Genomic DNA, 21,856 nt, shown 5'->3' with positions numbered 1-21,856 from the left:
TTCTTTATTTTTTCTTCTGATGCCGCCGACGCCAGAATCAAATCCCCACCGGTGTCTTTTTTTTGTTTTTCTTTCATGTTTCGTATGCGATCACCATAAAGCCACCGCAACGCGCGGGCACCGGGCTAGTTTATTCAAGTGAGAACCTCAAAAGTATAATTATGTGCGTGGATCTAAATATGGGGAGTGTTGGAAAGATAATAGCAGATTTTACATATTACCACATATATTGTTTGTACATTTACTATGAAAATCAAAGGCGAACTTTTAATATGAAAGGTAGAAGTTTTTTTATGCATGTTAAATAACATTTTTTTTTCCGGAACGGCAACGAAATACTCGTATCTCTTAAGAAAACGCTCTAGCACTTACCAAGTTTAAAATGAAAACACGTGGAATTGATTAAAGTCGCCAGCCAATAATTTATCAAATTAGCTTTCCCTTTACCGCCTTATTTCCTTTTATCATCTTCTAATCCTAATCAAAAACTTCATCACCTTCACTCTTCTTCCATTCTCTGTGATATATTATTGTTCCCCGTCAACAGGTTATCTATAGTTAAAGAATTATCTAGTGAGGAGTGTGATTTACACCTTAATAATGATAACCCACTAAAATTGCAATACATTTTTTGCTACCCACCCAACTCATCTTATTCATTGTAAACATGAATGAATGAACACGTGTATATTTAATGGTCAAATAGGGAAGTAGCTGAGATGTGTAGGCTAAAATAAATGGATTATTACTTAACAAAATATCAGGGGAGTAAGTAGATGGGAACAAAAGAAATAAATTGATACGAGTACGAGGGAACAAAAGAATTGAAACAAATAAATTTGTATGATTATCGATCTGCATCGACCATTCGACGACCATACCACACTACCTCATAAGAATTTATACAACTTACAAAATCCAGGTCCCAACGCCATATATCTCTCGATGTTCATTCACTGACTTACTAAATTTATTTGTTCATTCATGTATACTTTAATTATTTTAAATGTTAAAAACAACAAGTCAATATATTATTTATTGTATTTTTGTTGTTACAGGAATCAATTGCATTAATTAACCCTGCCCTTAACCTAAAAAACAATAAGAACACTAAAGACACGAACCGACCTTGAAATTTAATAGTCGTACATAACGTCTTATGAACTTTAACATGTGGTATTAGTAAAGTTAACATTACATAAATAAAAAGAAAAGTGAGTATGAGATTATTATGCACTCAACTTGGTAAAAAACACCTCACATATCAATTATTTAATATTTTGAATAAATGTTTGACCCCCATAATTTTTATAGTTTAAAAAATGCATTTGAAGGGCTTTTCATCAAACTTAAATGCCTAACACCCTTATATTTTTTTCCCCATAAAAAAAAATAAAAAATAAAAAATTGAGTTTTAAATATGCTCAGTCAAATAGTCCATTGGGCCTAAAACAGATTGTATAAATCGCAGGAAAAAAAAATGTAAAAAAATGGGCACACATTTCGTTGCATGCTTTTTAGGATAGGTATAATAATATAAGCTTTGATCGTCAGAGGCATCTAGATTTTAGACTACCTTATTTGAACATGTTTCTTGAGTAGGTAGCAATTACCAATTTACTAAACATGAGCTTTCAATCAATTACCTTTTTTCATCAACATTTCCTAGTTCAGATAAGTTTGACCAAAGCATACACGAAAAGCATTAAGGTATTCAGATAAAACATAAACGATACAATCTTAATGCAATATATCTTACTGTCAACAGATTTGAAATGAAGAGTCCGACAAACAACACAAACAGAGAAAAGAGGTACTAATCAGCATCCATTTCTTCCAATGCTGCTTTGGCAGCATCCTTTGCCTCCTCCAATAGTGTTTCTGGCACCTACACATAATAAAATGCAATATATACTATTTAATCTGGTGAACACATCCATACAAGTAAGCACATCCCAGTTTCGAGTGTTTAAACAGTAATCAGTCTATTTAAAGGGGGCCGTCTAAATATACTTCTGAAGTTCTGATGCATAAAACTTACTAGAACATTTCACTTATATATAAATATATTATTTACAACTAAAGTCATCTCTGTATTTATATATGCCACACTTAACTATATACATAAAGAATGTATTAAGGGAATGTTTCAGGTCCGAAATTCAATTCACACTGAACTTTTACCTGTATTACTCAAAACCCCTGACCCACCATTTTGCCACCTTATACCCATGGTGTGTTACGATACTATAGCATCAAATTTCCTTCGTATATTCTAGTTTCTTAATTAAAAATGCAATTAGGTTTGCAAACCAATGAGCTCAAAATCGATTCATGATACAAGCCCAAGCTCAGATAGCTTGAAGAAACTAATAAGAGATGAAAGTCAATTAATCCAGTTCATAAAGAGCTGGATATGGTTCCGAAATGGCAAAACTGAGCGAGCTCAAGTCAAGTTCAAACTCAAATAACCAAATTTAATCTTGACCCGTTTGCATCCCCATATACACCTTGAATAGAACTTGTATAGGCTTGCTTGGTCCGACCAAGAAAGAAATGGGACTCTTTGGGCAATGCTTGGGTCTAGTGATTAAAGACTGAAACTCGAATTCAACTCGTTTTAAGTTCCTAACCCGTTATTTGGACTCAAACTTGATGCAGTTTGACTAGCTAGCAGCACTAACCATTTGCCCTACCAGGCAGGTATATACTAGCAACAAAATTGAAATTATAAACAATTAGTTCTAGTATTAAATTTAGTGTTGGTATTAAACGAATGAAATAAAATGAAAGGTTTAGTATATGATAAACAGAAAGGAACTTAAGATATCAGCTCTCCCTCCGAATTGTACTTCAAGGAAATTTCTAAAATAGCAACAGCTATAATTGCGAAATGGAACCTCATTTTATAAAATGTACTTAGTAAATATAACTATTTACCTTCTGATGTAGGCGGTTTGATTCGTCACAAACCCAGCTCATCTCCAATTCAAATGTCTTGTCCTTTGCCTCATCGTGGACACCATAGATTCTGCTTGGCCAACATCAATAGGTAAACAAACTGATCTAATACTTTAAGTGATAAAGACAGCTAATGAAACATTCATGTAGGCTACCAACAAGTAATAATATGAACAGTGCCCAAAAACATATGGCTATAAACTATAACAAGGCGCTATATGAAACATTTTTAAAGACATCAAGCACTTCTCCAAGCAAAAAATAACCTAATTTAAATAGTAAAAAGAATAAGAACAAAAGGAGGATTGACATATGAGCTCCATAGACACTTTATTATTAATAATTTGACACCAAACAACCTAGATTACCAGAATAATGCTCCTAATTCATAGGAGTGAAAAAAAGAACTCCAGTTCACCGATTAAAAAACACACACAGCTAAAAAAATTGAAAGATAAAGGTTTGAAATCAATCCTTTTTTAGATATTTAGTTATCAATTTTAAAATAGACGACAGAAAATCTGGTGTCACAGCTGACATTGATGTTTGGTATCAATAAGGAATGAACAGTAATTATAAGAAGCAATAACTGTTATAATGAAATACACAACTTATTTCTTTAACACCACAGATTGAGCACAGGTAAGAGAAACTGAAGCTTGTAATTGCCCAAAGGACATGTAAAAATGGTAAAGCAAGGAGGTCCTCAGTGAGATAAACTTCTGTTAGTTTTCCCAAGTACACAATGCTCCTATCTCTACATTTGTCGGAGAGCATTAACGTATCAAACATTTTAGTAGGGAAAAAGACTTACATTTTTGCTACTTCAATAACCCCTTGACGACAGGTCATCTCAGAAAGCTTCAACTTTTCAATCTCACTGAAATTTAACAATTACACCATGTATCAGTAAACATTTATAGCATTAAAACAACATGAATCAAAAACATGCAAACGAAGACAGATCTGAACCATATAAAGATTCTGCATGATTGATCAGATATCATAATTCCTTACTTGTACATAGTACAGACCAAATCTGATATATGCTCATATCATTCCTGGTTACAGCAATAGTTGTACCTATATTGGGCTATTGGTACAACCAGCAATTTCCTTGATACCAACTCTTTATAATTTGACACGTATTACATGGCACACTTTAAAATTAGGCTTGCTACACATTTACCTAAGTCATATACCATTGCTTTGCTTTTTAAAATAGCTTATCATCACAAGATTCATATAACATACTTAAATTTGAAGAAAATTTATTTCAACACATCTAGATGCAAACCCTCATAAAGTTCACGAGTATTATCTTGTTACAAAATGCTCAAAATAGTATGTCAAGAGAGCTCAGGATGAAAAAGAAAACAGCAATCATTAATAAGAAACAACTATCTTACGTTTTAGCAGCCTGTCTGCCTTTCCCAATTGCAGCACCAAAATATCTCTACAAGTAAAAGCAACAATCATTAATAAGAAAAACACATATCCACCATCATCACTCTACCAGGGAAATGGTAACTCACATATGAAACACCAGAAGGTTCAACCATATATAGCTGTGGACCATCACGATCATAACCTCCAAGAATAACCCCAGATCCAAAAGGTCTGCAACACAACTACTAATCTTAGCATATATTTTTAACAAATAATAATAACAATAATAATAAATTTTAGCATATAAAAAGACGGGTCTGCAGAATAAAATGATAGATAATTCTATAATAACCTGAGCCACCAATAAAGTGTACATAAATGCACATAGCTAGCAACACGCTCGGCAAGTTCTTTTACTGGAATAGGTTCACCATAAGTACTGCACAATCAGAAAAGCAATTTTTCAGCATGATGAAAAAAATAAGATAGTTCAGTGTCTTAACTCTCAATATCGGTAGCAATGATTTTAAGGTATCATCTTCTGTTACGGATCGAAACCATTGCACGGTATGGGACTTGTCCCACATCAGTTGTATGGGAAACCAATGTGGGGCTTATATACCAAATGGGCTCTCTCACCCATTCGGCTAGTCTTTTGGGTTGTGTTCTCCCATTTGGTATGTAACAATGGTATCAGAGCCAACTCGGAGTGGTGGCCTGGATGGAGCCAGCCGTGACCAACGAGGACGTCGGTCTCTAAGGGGGGACGATTGTTACGGATCGAAACCAATGCAAGGTATGAGACTCGTCCCACATTGAAACCAATGTGGGGTTTATATACCAAATGGGTTCTCTCACCCATTAGGCTAGTCTTTTGGTTTGTGTTCTCCCATTTGGCATGTAGCATCTTCACATGTTAAGAAAAGAAAAGACCAAACATGAACATCTGAGTAAAGAAATAAACTAAAGGTTACCAAGGGCTCTTTAACACATCACATATAAATTTCAGTGACAGCTGGGCTTATACTTTACATGTGAGGTTATTGGGAGTTAATATTGTAGTCAGTAGTCACTACTAGCTTTCTCAATGGGAATTACGTTATCATATGGAATTTAGTAAGTACATTCTACCGTAGATGAGCCATGAACAACATCATAAATTCCAAGTTGAGCTCATCTTCGAGCTCTACAATACCAACAACTTGAATACTTGTAGGTGATACTTCACAAAGTACTCGGATGAACTCTCAAACATAAGTAACTATTCACTGTCAATTATAGAGTATATCAACCTTAATCCATTCACTCTATAGATAGGGCCACTTAAGAAGACATTTAAAATGAGTTTCTGGTTAAAAGAACAAGAAGCACAAATACTACATGGCATTGTTTAATACAAGATGGGGCTGTCAGCTGTGCAGTCTGTATAGATACTACAGTTAACTATCCTTGTAAATTGTAATTCACAATGTGTTTGTCTGGAGATATAAGTTTGTATTTGCTTCTAGAGAAATCCATGCAAAAGAACTCATTGTGTAGTGTATGACTGTCTGGGTGAAAATAATGTATGACATATGGGCTGCGATATGAAAAGTGGAGATCTATAATAAATGTTTGGTGTCGTTTGATTTGGTTTTAAAGAAGATAGTGACCCTAATTTTAGACTAAAAAATCATTGCAATTTGCATCCTCTGGTAAGTTAAAGCAAAAAACTTGATTACTCCATACACAATTCTTTGCAGATGTTCCATGATCTATTCCTTCTTTGTTTTCTACAAAATTTAATCCTTATCAAGAAGCAGAAAAGCCTCTACTCTATATAAACTCCCTAAATACATAAATTAATAAGCCTTTCCAAATACATAACTTTGGGTCTTGGTTTGAAATAGCGTGTGGCGACCCGTTGCGATAAGGTCCCAAAGGCAACAAGCGTGGCGTTGCGAGCGCGGCGAGCGCAACACGTATTCGCGGCGACAGTTCTACAAATATGCTAATACTCTACATGTTACAATTGAATACCAAAAGATAACATTCCATATCATAAGAAAAGACAATAGTTTGTGATTTCAAATCACCAAATCATAATAGGTTGCGATTCTACGACACCAAATGTATAATAAGTAGAAAACAAACCATAAAAGTAGACTAATAGACTTGAAATTGAAAGTTGAAATCAAAACATAAAGAAAATAAGTGCCCAAAAAAGTGAAAACATAACTTTGTACATGTTGCGACGCTACGGACGCAACGGGCATGTAGCGCTCGCAACATGTAACCTGGTCGCAACAACCTTGGCGTTGCGCCCTAGGGTCTCAACACGCAACGCAACGCCTGTTGCACGCTATTTTAAACCAAGCTTTGGGTTAACCAACCACCTTGACCCTACCAGCTATGAAACACAATAAGTAAAGGACCTTCTTCGTACAAACAAACGTCTAGACAGCTTGAAATACTACCTCAACATAAACACCAAACATGTAATCCAATACTCTCGCATATATACACTCATACCATGATTCAACTATTCAAGTCAATATCTTCAGCACCTAAAGCTATTATTTATAGATAAAATAAAAATACAAAAAAGCACAAGGAATTAAAAACAAAAAAGAGAATGTAATATTACTTTTCGTAGTTATGGGCTTCAGATTTGGCTCTTGCAACAATCTGTCTCCCGTCTGCAGCTAATCCAGCTACACCCTGTATCCCCGTAACATCACTTAAAAGTCAAAACACCTCCTTAACATAATAAAAACAGAAATGACACACTAATATATATAAATATAGTGAAAGGTTCATTTGAGCAACCTTTTCTTGCAAGAACTTTCAAATTACGTGTTATATATCATATTCACATGAGTATAAAAGAAGTTGTTAAGAACATGTAAACATTACATTTATTTTATTCATATGCTCACAAGTGAATGGTTTGCAGATGCGAGCAAATTCAGCAAACAAAAAGATATTCTTTTTTCCATTTTAATATGAATCGAACCTTCGTGTAACTTTTCCCACGACTTAAACCAACACGTAATTTAAAAGTTCTCAAATATTTTTTATGTCAGAGTAAACTTAACCTAATAGATATACATATACATATAATATATATATATATAAAAACAAAATATAATATAGAGAGATAGAGAGAGTTATATACCATGCCGGAATGACGATGAACGGAGTGGATACGACGATTAGATCCAGGCAACATCATCTTAGAAGCAATCAGTTTCTCTACGCCCTAAATTTTTATCATTCATTCACAATCACTTAATTTAATTAACTGACAAATAAAAAACCAAATAAAATTGATAAAAAGAAAAGAACAAGGGAACTGACAATAACAATGCCGTCTTTGCATTTGATACCGACGACGGTGCCGCTGTTATCGACGGCTTTAGCAGCGTATTCGATCTGAAAAACCCTACCGTCCGGCGAGAATGTCGTCACTGATAAATCATAGCCTGTACCTATGCTACTCATCTTGTTGTTGTTGAATTAGGTCTTTAATTGAAATTGTTGATAATTTATTTGATTTTTGGGATCGATTTTGGAAAAGTAATAAGAGAGTGTGTGTGTATTTGGGGGTTGGTTGTCTTGAGAAGAAAGAAAAACAAATGCAAGGATGGTTACAAGTAGACCCTCAATAACCTCATAGTTGCTGTTTCGCCTCCTTGGATTATATGAACTAGAGTTGAAAGTTCAAACAACATTCATGAGAGTAATTAACCCGCGCGTTGCGGCGCTGAGATGATAGAGGTGATAGGTCATAAAGTGTCATAGGTCATAGAGTGTGATAGTCAAATGCCTTAACCATACGTGCTCCGTCTTCGGATTTAAAAATTCGCCGAAAGTATATCAAATGACATCTTTAATGAAACAGCATGAAATTTCAAGATCACCCATATAATTTTTATAATTTATCGACGTACGGTTTTTGAGATAAAAGATTTTGAATAAATTTGGGGAATAAATGATTTATGGAGCAGACAAAAATAAATGATTGGTTGAGATTTGAGGAAAGAGAAAGGGTGTTAGGTAAATATAAAATTGATATATGGGCATTTTGAAAAAGTAAATGTTGAAACTTAAAATGTAGACATGGGATATTTGCTTTATAATATGAGAGCAAGTACCCGCGCGTTGCGGCGGTGAGATGATGGGGGTGATAAGTCATAGAGTATGATAGCCAAATGCCTTAGCCGTACGGGCTCCGCCCTCGGATTTAAAAATTCGTCGAAAGTATATTGAATGACATCTCTAATGAAAGAGCATGAAATTTTAAGAACACTCATATAATTTTTATAATTTATTGATGTACGGGTTTTGAGATAAAAGATTTTGAATGAATTGGAGGAATAAATGATTTATGGAGGAGAGAGAAAACAAATGATTGATTGAGATTTGAGGAGAGAGAACGAGTGTTAGCTAAATATAGAATTGAAATATGGGCATTTTAGGAAAGTAAATGTTGAAACTTGAAATGTAAACAGGGAGATATGCTTTATAATATAGTATAAATTATCGATGTACGGTTTTTGAGATAAAAGATTTTGAATGAATTGGAGGAATAAATGATTTATGGATGAGAGTGAAAACAAATGATTGGTTGAGATTTGAGGAGAGAGAAAGAGTGTTAGGTAAATATAGAATTGAAAAATGGACATTTTAGGAAAGTAAATGTTGAAACTTAAAATGTAAACAGGGGAGATCTGCTTTATAATATAGTATAGATAGTATAGATTATAGATACATATTCGTTAGTGATGGTTCGTTTAGTTAAATAAAATAATACGAATACAAAAACTTGTTTGTTTAGTTAAACAGATGAACATGATGCCATGAACATAGCTTATGTTTGTTTGTTTATGTTCACGAACGTTCGATAATATATTTGTGGACATTCGTTAATTTTGTAAAACTAAATATGAATTACATTCTAATACTTATTAATATATCTTTGGTCTGTTTGTTTATATTCATAAACATAAAACGAACGAACATGAACAAGCCATTTTTTTATGAAACGAACATGAAATCAACTTTATATTTGTTCGTACACCGTTCATTAAGTTAGATGAACGAACATATACATGATATCATCCCTTTAGTTTCTTTGTTCATGTTCACTAATTTAAAGTAGTTGATACCTATTTCGTTTGTTCACTAGTTTAAATTATTTACAAATTCCTCAACTTTTAAAATAATTATATCATTCTCGTTTACATCAATCATTTTTATATTAATACTCACACGGTTATTACCACCATCACCAATCACAGCCCGTTACTCTAACTTGTTGAAAACTTGACCGAAGTCAAATTTGGAGCTTGATTAACACACCCTCAATTAAAAAAGAAAAAACATGTCACTCTTAATCTAAATATAAAGCCAATAAACCAAACACCCCCGTTTTGTGTTTGGTGACGGATTGTTTACGTTTTATGTTTGGTGAATGAAAATGAATATTGGTACCTTCAACACATCTACCGGCTGACTGACTGATAGTCTGGTATTTGTATTATTATTAGTTACGAGTAGAAGATTAGACTTGGATTTAGATCTTCCAAAAATAAGGAGTATGCTCAAACAGATAATCTCTATTAATTGAATTAACAATGGTGAACACATACTATCATTACCAACAGAGGTGGTGGCTGATCCACCCAGGAGGATGGGTAGCAGCAGTACATAAACGTGAATGGGTGATTGCAGCATTTGGATTTGCTGCGATTCTTCTTCTTCTTTTATCTTTTTCTTTCATTTTTTCATCACCATCACCATCTTCATCTTCGGCAGCTGATCACCATCATCATTTCTCCGGCCCACCCGATCATTTCGTGCCCATCGTTTTCTTAACCAATGCCGCTTTACGTGGCGCCTGTAAGTCCTACTACTCTTTTATAACTCCTTGTTTCCTTTCATCAATATTATAATCACTTGTTAGTAAAGCTTAAGTCATGTTTAGGAGGTGTTTGGGTTATGTTTGACGAACACCGTTTTATGAGCTTATTTTCCAATTACAAGTCATGATAAAATCTCATAAGTCCAAACATAAGCTACGAAAACCTGATAAGCCTGATGTGAATAACCCAATTTAAGCTAAGCCAAACACCCCCATTAGAATCGCATATAGTTGCCTGTTTTTCTACGAAAACCTGATAAGCCTGATGTGAATAACCCAATTTAAGCTAAGCCAAACACCCCATTAGAATCGCATATAGTTGCCTGTTTTTCAATATTAGAATTTCATACTTTTAATTCACAAAACTTCATAGCTTTGAAAACATACGGTTCTAAGTGTTATACTTTGCAAGTTGTGCTACAATACTGTCTATTATAGAATGTCTTAGTATTAACAAAGACATATTGATGGAATTGTTTGTCGTAGTCATTCCACAAGGCACATGTTACAGTAATTTCTCTATTATATAATCTTTTGAAACAGTTGTATTCATAATGTGATACGAACCAATGGCTTGTATCAAATGATAACAACAATAAGAAAGATAGGCTGGTATTCGAGAACCAGTAAACTCCCAAATTAAACTAAACAAGAACAATAAACTTCTGATTAATATTCCACACTCTTCATAATACAATCATAAAGCCGTATATATTATTAACCTATAACTTGTTCCCTAAGATTTACCTTATTAAATAAGATCCTAATAATACTTTCCTAAATAATAATACCCTAATAATAATAAATTTATATTATCTAATTATAAATAATATTGATCGTATCATTACTCCCCGCCGCAAAACACACCTTGTCCTCAAGGTATGGCTTCAAAGAATGCTTCAAACAATTCCTGGATCCCATACCATTCTGGAACACCCAAAAACATGTCCAACAACAACCAGACCATATTGACTAATAACACTAGGTAAGTTAAGTGCTATAGAGTTGTCTCGTCTGTCTCCCTGGTCTCCACCACCGAGTTGCTTATTAAAGCTATACAAAATTCTGGTCTTTATGGTCCTGTTTGTTCCATGTTGGCTTTTGCAGCCATCAACGATTATCTCACCTCCCTGCTGCACCCAACTGTTGATTTGTCCATATGGGTCATGTTTACCTACAACTGAATCTGAAACATATTCAATCTCCTTACAAACTGTAACTTGACGAGTATCATTCAGATAAGATCTATTACTGCCTTATTCTCTGGTACCTTAGTGGTTCCATCGTCGGGCTTCCTTGCTTCTATCTTCATGGTGTGATTGTGCTGATTTTGTACCAGTGTCTTCCACGATGTTGATTTTATGATCGGTTTGCTGGGTGGAATGTTGTTCACTAATAACACTTGTCTTCTCAACCACTTTGGTTTCACAACCATTAACAGATTGAGTACCTTCAACACCGGCCGAGGGCCAGTCAGACACATCGCAGCCCCTCGAAATCGCAAGCCCCCTTAATAATGTCATGATCTCATTGTGTTGCCTTTCACGCCGTTCCATGCATTCATCGTGTTTCCTACTAAATTTCTCCGTCTTTGCCTTGAATTCCTCCATCTTTGCACTGAAATCTTCCATCATTGCCTTAAAAAAAAATAATTTTTGTGTTTCCAGTTGAACAGCAACGGATGAAAAGTGCATGTAATGAACAGTAAACGTGATGAACAGTACCGAGTGAACAGTGTTTTCGAAAAGTTTTTTTTTTTTCTTCTGAATATCACAGGTTCAAGATCGATGCTCTGATACCAATTGATACGATACAGACCATATCTTCACAGCAAAAGAATGTGAAACAGAACAATAACTGACAAAAGTCAGCTGTTGTATTAATAGATAGATAAAAAGGATAGATACTGAGTTTCGAGCCCCAACAACTCCGAATGATAAAACAGTTTACAGTAAAATAATAATCTCCAAGTTAGGGTTAGGGTTAGGGTTAGGGTTAGGGTTATGTCCTAGATAATATAAATAATATTGATCGGATCATAATGTGATATTTATGAAAGATAATTAAGAATTAAAATATAAACATACTTGTGATCGTGTACTTGACATTCAAGTATATGTACTTGATCATGATGTGGGCCCATGACACGAATATGTTTATTTTCAATCACTTGTCCTATGATAATTAGATAACAATTAGGATTCTTTTCATATTTTTTGATAAGAATTAGGACTCTTGATTTGAGTGACAATTGTAACTTTGAAAAATTAAATATAAAATTTTTTTTGTAACTTTTTTAAATAATTAAAAAAAATCCTTTCAAGTTGATGGCTAAAAATAAATATATATTAAGTATTCAGGGCTAAAAAGTGTAAATTATTGATGGAAAACAAAAAAAGTGTAAATTAATTAGACTTTTTCATCAATCATTATTAGGAATTTTTATTTATAGTTAATCTAAATGATGACATAAGCAAGAGTCAGTTTGATGAAATTGAGCGTTTGATTGGTTAATAAGTCATTAGTTCAACTGTCTTGTAAGAGTAAAAACACAATTACTTTCAAGTCAAAGCACCTAAAATATATTCACCATGAAAGGGTTTGATTTGCTTGTATAAAGTTGCCATATTAGTATAAAAGAAGTTGGTAGTTTTTAACAAATGGGTAGGGCCAATACAGAGACATGTTGCAATGGGTCATTACAAGAACGGTATTGAAGATGTATTATGATTGATTTGTGCAATATCAAAACTTGGAACAGTTTGATAGTTTAGAGTATAGTAATAATTATTGTAATTGATATGCGTTTGAGAGTGATTATACACGTTATACGGGTTTGTATTAGCCTTTTGTTAAGTTGATTTTTTCTGATGTAGATGTCGAATGTGAATGATAAAATTTAGGAAGCTGATATGCTTAAACGATAAATCCAAACTTAGTTTTAGGGTATCGAACGTGCAACTATAATTCCTTGTGACATATGAACTGCAGATTGTTTGGATGGAAGTTTTCCTGCATACCATTTTCAGAAGGGTTATGGTTCTGGCGCTAGGAGATGGGTTCTACACATTGAGGTTACATATCAGTTATTAGATTATTGCACCCTTTACCCACACAAAAATATACTACTCTAATTGATGATGATTTTGTGATCTTATACTCTGAGAACTGAAGGTGTAGTTTTTTTTTTCTGTATGGTGGTGAGTCCTTCTCTATCTTTGTGTATGTCAAAGTTTTGGGCCTCTTTTTTTACATGGCAATTGCTTGTTTATGTACGCCTGGTTGACTGGTTCGCTTATGGTGGTTTTTACTGGAATGTATTATATTTTCGTGGTCTTGTGTGTAGCATACATGGACTCTTTGGATACCCTTTACATTTGTATTCCTTTTGCAAGCTGTTGAACTTGTCAAGAAAAAACTAGGCAATGACATGAGATCTCATTGCATAATATTGGCCTTTTTTTTTCTTCTAATTTTCTTATGTCAGTATATTGATCCATTTCTACTTTGGACAATGGCATGCATGGTTTTCAAGTTAGACTTCCTCACATGTCACTGATGATCTTTGCTGCTTTTGTGTTGCTTGATCCCCAGATGTTTGTTCCTTTGGACTGTTAGTATAACATGATTTGTTTAACACATTAGCAACTGGTTCTGTAAATCTCCAGGCATTAAAATTTTTGTGGCATTGGCCTTCTGAACATACAATATGTAATGGTCACATTTGAATGAACCGATTAGCAACTGTGTTTCATCAGAACTACATGTTACCTTATTGTACAATTACAACTGGGAAACTTCTCTTTTTATGCATGTGCTGGCATGTCATCCCAGATAAATATAGTGGCCTTATCTCATTCTCTTAAAATGCAGGGTGGTGGTTGGTGCAATACAATAGCTTCTTGTTCTTTTCGTAAGATGACTGCTTTAGGGTCTTCAAAGTACATGGATCGCCATGTTCAGTTTTCTGGAATTCTTAGCAGTGATCAATCTCATAATCCAGGTAACTAATTACTACTTGTGTCATTTGGAATTTTAATTTAAGCATAATCCAGTAAACATTTCCACCTTTGACATCTATTAGTGTGCTGAGTGTCTCAACTTTCAAATACAGAACAAGAGTTTCTGGAGCATGCATAGCAAGGGTTAAGGTGTTGTATCTCATTTGAGATTCGCACAATGACCATGTCTTGCAGTAAAAAGAATGTGAACTGACGTGTATGTTAGTAAAGCCTGTGAACCAACATGTGCATTTTGATACTGAATATAGTGTGATATTGGTTAGCTATATGCCTATACCTAAAACCTTCTCAGAAAGGAGAAAAAGAAATGTTGCATTTGGTATGCACATTTAGATATTGGAACTCTTGCAATCATCATATGATAGGCAGACACTACTCTTGTAAACCCTGCCATATTGTTCTGAATTTTACAATTAAATTGCAACATTTTCTGCTCATCAATGTACTTAAGTTTATTTTTTAGATGCCACGTTGTCATAAGCTTATAATTGCAGTTTCGCAAGGCAAGTTAGCTCTTGAATGCTGATAAAAGTAGTATTTTATAGTTGGGTAATGATTTAAATGCAGCAATCTTCAATATTATAATCAGTGAATTTAGCATGTTTAAAAATTAGGTCGTCATAGTAACATGGGCAAAGTTATAAATTATAGTAAGCAAAAAAAAAAAAAAGAAGAAGCAGCCAAGTCCTTCTACTTAGAAAGTAACTTCACTCTATTCAAATAATATGGGTAAAAGGTAATTGTACAAGTTGTAAACCCCTTTGTATCATTTGCAGTAGGTGCTCTATATTAATTCAAGAATTTGTTGCATTTTTAATCATTTGACACACTTTCTAAATCTTCAGATTTTTATAACTGGAACAAGGTCAAGATACGTTACTGTGATGGGGCATCTTTTGCTGGGCACCCTGAAAGTGAACTAAAAGTAAGTTCTGAATTGGAAACCTTTGTTTGAAGCATGCCTATCTGACATAAATAAATATCGCCTGTTTCAATACTGCTACAGAATGACACTAAACTTTTCTTCAGAGGTCAACTCATCTGGGAAGCAATGATGGATGAGCTCTTGTCAATTGGATTATCTAATGCTCAAGAGGTAAAGTGTATGATGGGAAAGTAGAACTAAGAGAACAGAGATGGCAATTTCTAGACATTTACCTGTAAATGGGCTTATTTGAGTTATGTTTCATTTTTAAAGGATTAATGGATTAACCTAGAGATTTAATCTAAAGAGCAATAGGCCAAATTGTCTTAAGTCATCGAAGTGTATTGAAATGCATATAACTTCAATCATTTTTTAAACAACTGGGGGTTGTTATACTGATACAGTTTTTGTAATCTTATACACAGTAAGTATTCGTAAAACTATAAAAATGGATAAAAAATTGTTTGCAGACCAGCCCAACCTGACCCATTTGAATTTTGATCCGCTAGCTAAGCTGTATACTCAATAACCTAAACCGTTATTCTGATCAAGTTGGTGTCGAATAACCTAAAGCCAGGAAAAAACATGAGCATGAGAGAAATTTAACATTTTATTCTAAATACTGACTGCATGTTCTTACTTCTTACAGAACCTCTATTCTACTAGGATAAGAATATAGTGATACTTTTTACTAACTTCTCAAATTACTTTACAGGCTCTTCTTTCTGGTTGCTCAGCTGGAGGACTCGCAACACTCATACACTGTGATGACTTCAGAGAAATTTTGTCAAAAGATGCTAAAGTCAAATGTTTATCTGATGCAGGTTTCTTTCTTAACGAGTATGTTGTTCTATGCTGACTATAACTTGATTTCTTCATGTTTGTGTAATCAGTATTCCAATCATATTAATTTATTTATTTATTTTTTTTTTTTTGGGGGGTGGGGTGGGGGGGTAAAGAGCTTTACACCTCGTAAATATACAACCATATTTAATCAATTGTCTTTTGTGTTTGTAAATGTATACATCAATTTTATTAAAAGAGAGCAGTCAATATATACAAGTACTTCTGTAGTAGCGTACCTTATTACTTTCATTTATAGAATCTTAGAATTCCAACTCTGTAGTGATAATGCTGACAAATCGTACGTTAACGTTGAACGGGTCAATTCTCTCTCGTCAGCTTGTTAGTTGTGTGCATGCATACATATGTGTTATACATGCATATAGCTGTCGATAGTCAGGGAGAGAGAAGAAAGATATTCTAATACACTGTTAGTATAATCTTTTATACACACGTGATTTCAATGTTCAAATGGTGTATTCTTTTTCTTGAGATGTACTTGGTGCGTTAGTATTCAAAATGCGAAAGCTTGATCATTTACTAGTTTGAGTGAAGGCTGAAAAGTTATGCATCAAATTTCCTTAATTGCAGGAAAGATATTGCTGGCAATGCTACCATTCAGTCATTTTACCATGATGTTGTCCGTCTCCAGGTTTGTCAGTTTATTGATGACTTTATAGCACTTTTTTTAGTATAAAAGATTCAAAATATATGTGGTATATAGTTTTGAAGTAAAAACATTATAATAATATGAAGATAAAAGAGTGCATGTGGATGTCAGTTATCCTAAGTTATCAATACTTGTATGTATGCCAATTGAGCAAGAAATCATATCTTTTGAAACTATGAAGTAGGTGGCATTAATGTTCATCCAATTTCATGTATGTTGATGTCAGGGTGTAGCCGGCAGCTTGAAAAAAGACTGTGTTGCCAATAAGGAACCATCCAAGGTACCCGTGGTATTTATACCACAAAGTATATCTAAAGTTTTACCAGGCTTTTTCTTATTCCTAACTATCGATTCGTTCCATGAAATACAACCAGTGTTTCTTTCCTCAAAATATGATGAATAGCATAAATACACCACTTTTCCTTGTCAACCCAACTTATGACTTTTGGCAGGTACTTGTTATAATATTGGTTTCCGATTAGAACATTTCCATCTTATCGTAGATCTATTTATCTCTTTCTTTTTTTTCTTATTAACAGATAAAAAACATTTTGGTACCTAGTCCAGCAGATCCTCGCGGTCATTGGCGCAAATGCAAACTCAGCATTCACAATTGTAGTCCTGAACAGATTCAAGTGCTTCAAGGTATTATATGTATGATATATCTGTTAAAGGAAGTTGTAAAACTAGGCTATATACTGATGGGGGTTGTATATATAATATATATACAGGATTTCGAAATTCATTCTTAAAGGCATTTTCAGAATATCAGCAGATGAAGAATTTTGGCATGTTCATCAATTCATGCTATATTCACTGCCAAACATGGGTTTCTGAGACATGGCATGGTCCGAATTCTCCCAGGATAAATAACAAGGTAATGTGAATTATCACAAATAAACTTTCTTCAACTTATCATTGCTTCCATAATGTATAGTGTTCCCACGCTCATGCATATGATATGGAGATGCAATATTACACTGTAATACTAATTACATTCAGAAATATCATACTTCTAACCATGACATTCACTTGCCCCTGCTATAATAAGTCTATTAGTCTGCAAAGTTGGATTAGAAGTACTTAAGATTTTGTTTTTGGTCTAATAGACTATTGCAGAATCAGTTGGTGACTGGTTTTTTGACCGAAAAGCATCAAAACATATAGATTGTCCTTATCCATGCAATCCTACTTGCTACAATATGGATTTCACTGGGCGATGATTACATTGAGGATGTCAATATCATCATTTTTTCTCCAGTGTCCAGCCACTGCACACAATGATGTTATAAGTATATGTGTATCTACTCATATGCCGCCAAAAATACACAATTGTTAGTCTAATTAGTGATTATGAAATCAGGATTGCTTTGTTGTTTAAGTAATTATGTAACAAGTTCCCTCTTTCCAGACTAAAATTGAGGTTGTAATCCTTTTTTTGGTCAAAATCATGTTATGTTTTTTGATATGGGAATGCATGCAATTTTATTACTTTTCTTAACCAGTAACCTAAAAGCCTGCTTTCAGTCCATAATTCGTGCGATCATTTTACTGCCTAAACACACAGCAGAAAAGCAAACGGGCTAATGTAGATAGTAGATGGTACGCTGACAGTTTACAGTGTTTGCTGAAAGTAGAAAGATATTAAGCTTCTACCTTCTATCGGATTTGACAGACCATTTTCCTTTGAATTTCTTAAAATCTCCATCAACCATAGAGAAGTGGAGTTCATGACCATTAGCCTGAACTAAGAGAAATTGTTCCATGTAGCATTTGAATCAAGTTAACACCTTATAGTTATAAAGTTTCCAGAAATGGTTTGTATTCCTGTATGGTGTACAATAGGAAGATAAAGCATCATCCGTAGTGTTTTATCGTCTCATTTAACTTCTAGTTGATAGTTCAATGTTGAGCCCATGTGCTTCTATACTGAGTTTTGAAGTTCCTGTAAATTTAAAATGACACGGGCCTCAATACTGAGAATTACAGTTCAATCTCACATTTAACAATCTCTAAATTACATTACTTATGTTTATAGAAAAAAAATTATGTTGATTAGGATAAAATTTTGGATCAGAGTTTGAACTAGTAATATATTTGGCAGTTAAGAGTAAAATCTAGTGGTCTAGTAAACAACATGCATGAGGTACTAAATAAGGGACCTGTAGATATGAGACAACCCAATAATCCATGTTTTAGAATACTAGTGTACTCTAACGATAAGGATTAAGTATGTCTAAAATGTCATTTGCAAATGTGAAGGCTACTGACACCCACTACTGCTACTAAAATGTTGGAGTCTATCAAAATCGAAGCAACACACTTTTAGCAGTGAAATGGAGGCAAAAATACTAAGTAGACCATTGGGGGATCAAATGTGTTGTGGATATTGAACAAAAAAAAATGTAATTAAAACAAAGAAAATGTACACCTGTATACTGGTAATGCCATGCGGGCTAAGTCTAAAGTTCCAACCATACTCACACCACCGACATATCACAAACCAATTGGAATGCCAAAAGAAAGGAAAACAACAGAAGATGTTGAAAGCATGACCGAAATGGGTCAGTTAGTTTAAAAAGTGACTTGTGGCAAATGTGGGAGTGCAGGGCATAAAAAAATGAAACATACAGGTGATATGAGCCTGATATGGACATGCTACTGAATCATACTCGATCGGGCCAAAGCAGGTCAGGACAGGCCCAGATACAACAGGGCAATGTGGGTCAGAATTGTGTAACTGTGTAAGGATAAAAAAGTGGAGGGAAAACACGAGAAGCATTCAAATCTCTGGATAGTTTGTGTGTGTGTGAGGGTGGGTGTGGGGGTTAATTTACTTATTTGGAGGGGGGAACTAACTTTTCTCACCAAAATTTAATTTAAGTACTAGCAGTTTGTGTCTTCTATCAAATTTTTATTTTGCAATCAGGGTTATTTTTGTTCTAGTGCTTCGAGATTCCCCATTCTCATACGAAATGTTGGAATATGCCAAGTTTAAAAAAGACCATCTAAGAAACTATCCAGCTATTGAAGATACAGTTCATACGTAGACTTGCAATTTGAGATAAAATTTATGTCTATTTGATTCAGTGAAGATATGGAATGAAGGAGCAGATTCCATCAAAACAGCTTCAGAGGATGTTTTCCTTAATAGAGGTGGCCAATTCAACCCATTTGGCTGTATATTATCCCTAATGAGTCGTTAACTTATAAGATTTGGTTGACAGGTTATATGTCAAACGCTTTGGAAGTCGCCCAAAATCCATTTAGTGCATAAAATATCCTGAATTGAAATCATAATTGAAACTCAGCTATTTACAGCCAAAAAATAGACAAAAGGTGCTTGTGGGTCAAACCAACCCAATCTTGTCCGTTTCCGCCTTGGGTAGTCATACTAACAAAGGAGACATTGCTACCCAAACCCGTGCCTAAATACGAAAGACAAGGTGAGCTAGGATCTAAGCTATATACATGAGAAAGACTGACCCAATCCCGTACCTAAATAAGATAATTTTGAAGCTCATAGCACTGAAAAATTGACCATGTCCCAAGAGTGTTTGTTTCATGAAAACTGATGCATATAGACCTAAAAATCTATTCAGCCACAAGTTATGAGTTACCTAGGAGAATGAGAGATTTCATCCCATCCCAGCTGATGAATTCAGTCATCATGTAGCAGATACCATTTTGGCAAAAATTATTGTCCAGAGAATGTTAGATACTCACTCTTTGCAACCATCAACATCAAGATATGTCTAAACATTATCACCATCCCTAATGTCCTCAATAATCTCATTGTTCCCATTGTAGTCGTCATCATCATTATCAAACTTTTCTAAAATCGAAACTACAAAATCATCCTCAATAATCCCGCCTCGATTTTGATCACCAACGCTCTCCTTCCCTTCTCTTAAACTTCTCAATTCTCTAGTATTACGAGATCCTAACAATACAAGATCCAACATTTTTCTCCTAATGACATAAACAGGATTAGCCAAAACAAGACAATCTTTACAGTACGCTTCCCTGAGAATAACCACTTGAATACAACCTCGTGTAGATATGTAAAAGATTCCAGGATGCTTCAGAATAAGCTCACGAAAGTTAACCGGTAGACCAAAATCTTTCTTAAAATGTACTAATCGTTCAACCTCAACCATCTTTTCAACCGTTAAACTCAAAAGCTCATGAAGAATCCCAACAGCCCGTTTCTCAAATCGTTCGATCCCTCCACTTGTTTTAGCCCGAAAACTCTCTAATTTCTCATAAGGTTTAACATAAGGCATTCTTTGCCAATCTTTCAGTTTCCCTTTAAACCCCGCCTTAATCACAAACCCAGTCGGAAAACTAACAGGAAAAGCATATTTCGTCTCGAACTCACTCAACCATTTCTCTTTGTACTCTCTTTCCCTCCACTTTTCAACTTCAGCCACTTTCATATCCTCCTCTTTTTCAACCAATTTCACTATCTCCAAACCATCCAACTCAAAAAACCCGTCATACTTCTGCAAAATCGAGTCTTTAAAATCGTCGGGCAAACCCAATTCCCGTTTAATCAACCTCAAAGCATGTATATGCAAACTACCATCAGTACTCATCATCAACAGCCTTTTAACCCTTTCAACATTCTCAAGTTCCAAACTTTTAACCAAATTGTACTCCTCTTTAACCAAATCTTTCATTTTACTACTTATCTTACAACATATATTTTTTTTAACTGGGTGAGGCATTACGTCAAACACATGGGGATATTTTCTTATAAACCTGCCAATGGGTACATTTAAACCAACGATATTCTTCCAGCGAGACATGATTTGAACCGAAACAAAAGGGCCTCTACGTCTAGTGGACATAAGTTCATATAAGTTCAAGATTATGGTTAATTTGTGGATTTTGGTCATTAAAGTATCGAGCTTTAAGTCGCGTGTTCGGGTTTCTAATCGGGTTTGGGCTGTGGTAGATGGTCTCTTCTTCCATCTGTGTTGTGTTGTGCAGTTGAATGGCCCGAATTTGAAATGGGTTTGGATATTAGCATTATTGATGAATCTCTGTAAAAACCTTGTCATGTTTAATGGTGGCCTTTGGATACACTACTGATAGTACTTTGGCTTCTTCTATTTTTCTTTCAAAAATGCATGTTA

The 21,856-nt window shown here is 34.4% G+C and overlaps 3 protein-coding genes across 3 annotated transcripts; 1 reads left to right on the top strand and 2 right to left on the bottom strand.

Moving 5' to 3' along the window:
• Positions 1 to 1,692: 1,692 nt before the first annotated feature.
• Positions 1,693 to 7,956, bottom strand: LOC122581686 (proteasome subunit alpha type-3). Its single transcript, XM_043753937.1, has 9 exons — positions 7,690 to 7,956; positions 7,508 to 7,591; positions 6,977 to 7,050; positions 4,703 to 4,789; positions 4,497 to 4,581; positions 4,371 to 4,417; positions 3,776 to 3,841; positions 2,941 to 3,031; positions 1,693 to 1,888 (listed from the first exon to the last, which is right to left on the bottom strand). Exons 1-9 carry the CDS (start codon positions 7,831 to 7,833, stop codon positions 1,817 to 1,819), a joined length of 750 nt encoding a protein of 249 aa, XP_043609872.1. The 5' UTR covers positions 7,834 to 7,956; the 3' UTR covers positions 1,693 to 1,816.
• A 1,826-nt stretch (positions 7,957 to 9,782) lies between these two features.
• On the top strand, positions 9,783 to 18,181 carry LOC122582044 (pectin acetylesterase 5-like). The gene is made up of 12 exons (XM_043754391.1): positions 9,783 to 10,233; positions 13,247 to 13,329; positions 14,129 to 14,258; positions 15,123 to 15,202; positions 15,284 to 15,373; positions 15,918 to 16,042; positions 16,637 to 16,697; positions 16,942 to 16,995; positions 17,090 to 17,167; positions 17,255 to 17,360; positions 17,447 to 17,592; positions 17,825 to 18,181. The coding sequence occupies exons 1-12, from the start codon at positions 9,969 to 9,971 to the stop codon at positions 17,936 to 17,938; spliced, it is 1,332 nt and encodes a 443-aa protein (XP_043610326.1). The 5' UTR covers positions 9,783 to 9,968; the 3' UTR covers positions 17,939 to 18,181.
• A 120-nt stretch (positions 18,182 to 18,301) lies between these two features.
• LOC122582909 (protein ROOT PRIMORDIUM DEFECTIVE 1) lies at positions 18,302 to 21,856 on the bottom strand. Its single transcript, XM_043755338.1, has 2 exons — positions 20,336 to 21,856; positions 18,302 to 18,660 (listed from the first exon to the last, which is right to left on the bottom strand). The coding sequence occupies exon 1, from the start codon at positions 21,779 to 21,781 to the stop codon at positions 20,471 to 20,473; it is 1,311 nt and encodes a 436-aa protein (XP_043611273.1). The 5' UTR covers positions 21,782 to 21,856; the 3' UTR covers positions 18,302 to 18,660; positions 20,336 to 20,470.

The sequence above is a fragment of the Erigeron canadensis genome, chromosome 9 (assembly GCF_010389155.1).
Source record: "Erigeron canadensis isolate Cc75 chromosome 9, C_canadensis_v1, whole genome shotgun sequence".
In the NCBI taxonomy this organism is placed as follows: domain Eukaryota; kingdom Viridiplantae; phylum Streptophyta; class Magnoliopsida; order Asterales; family Asteraceae; genus Erigeron; species Erigeron canadensis.
This window is presented reverse-complemented; position numbering and strand designations above follow the sequence as displayed.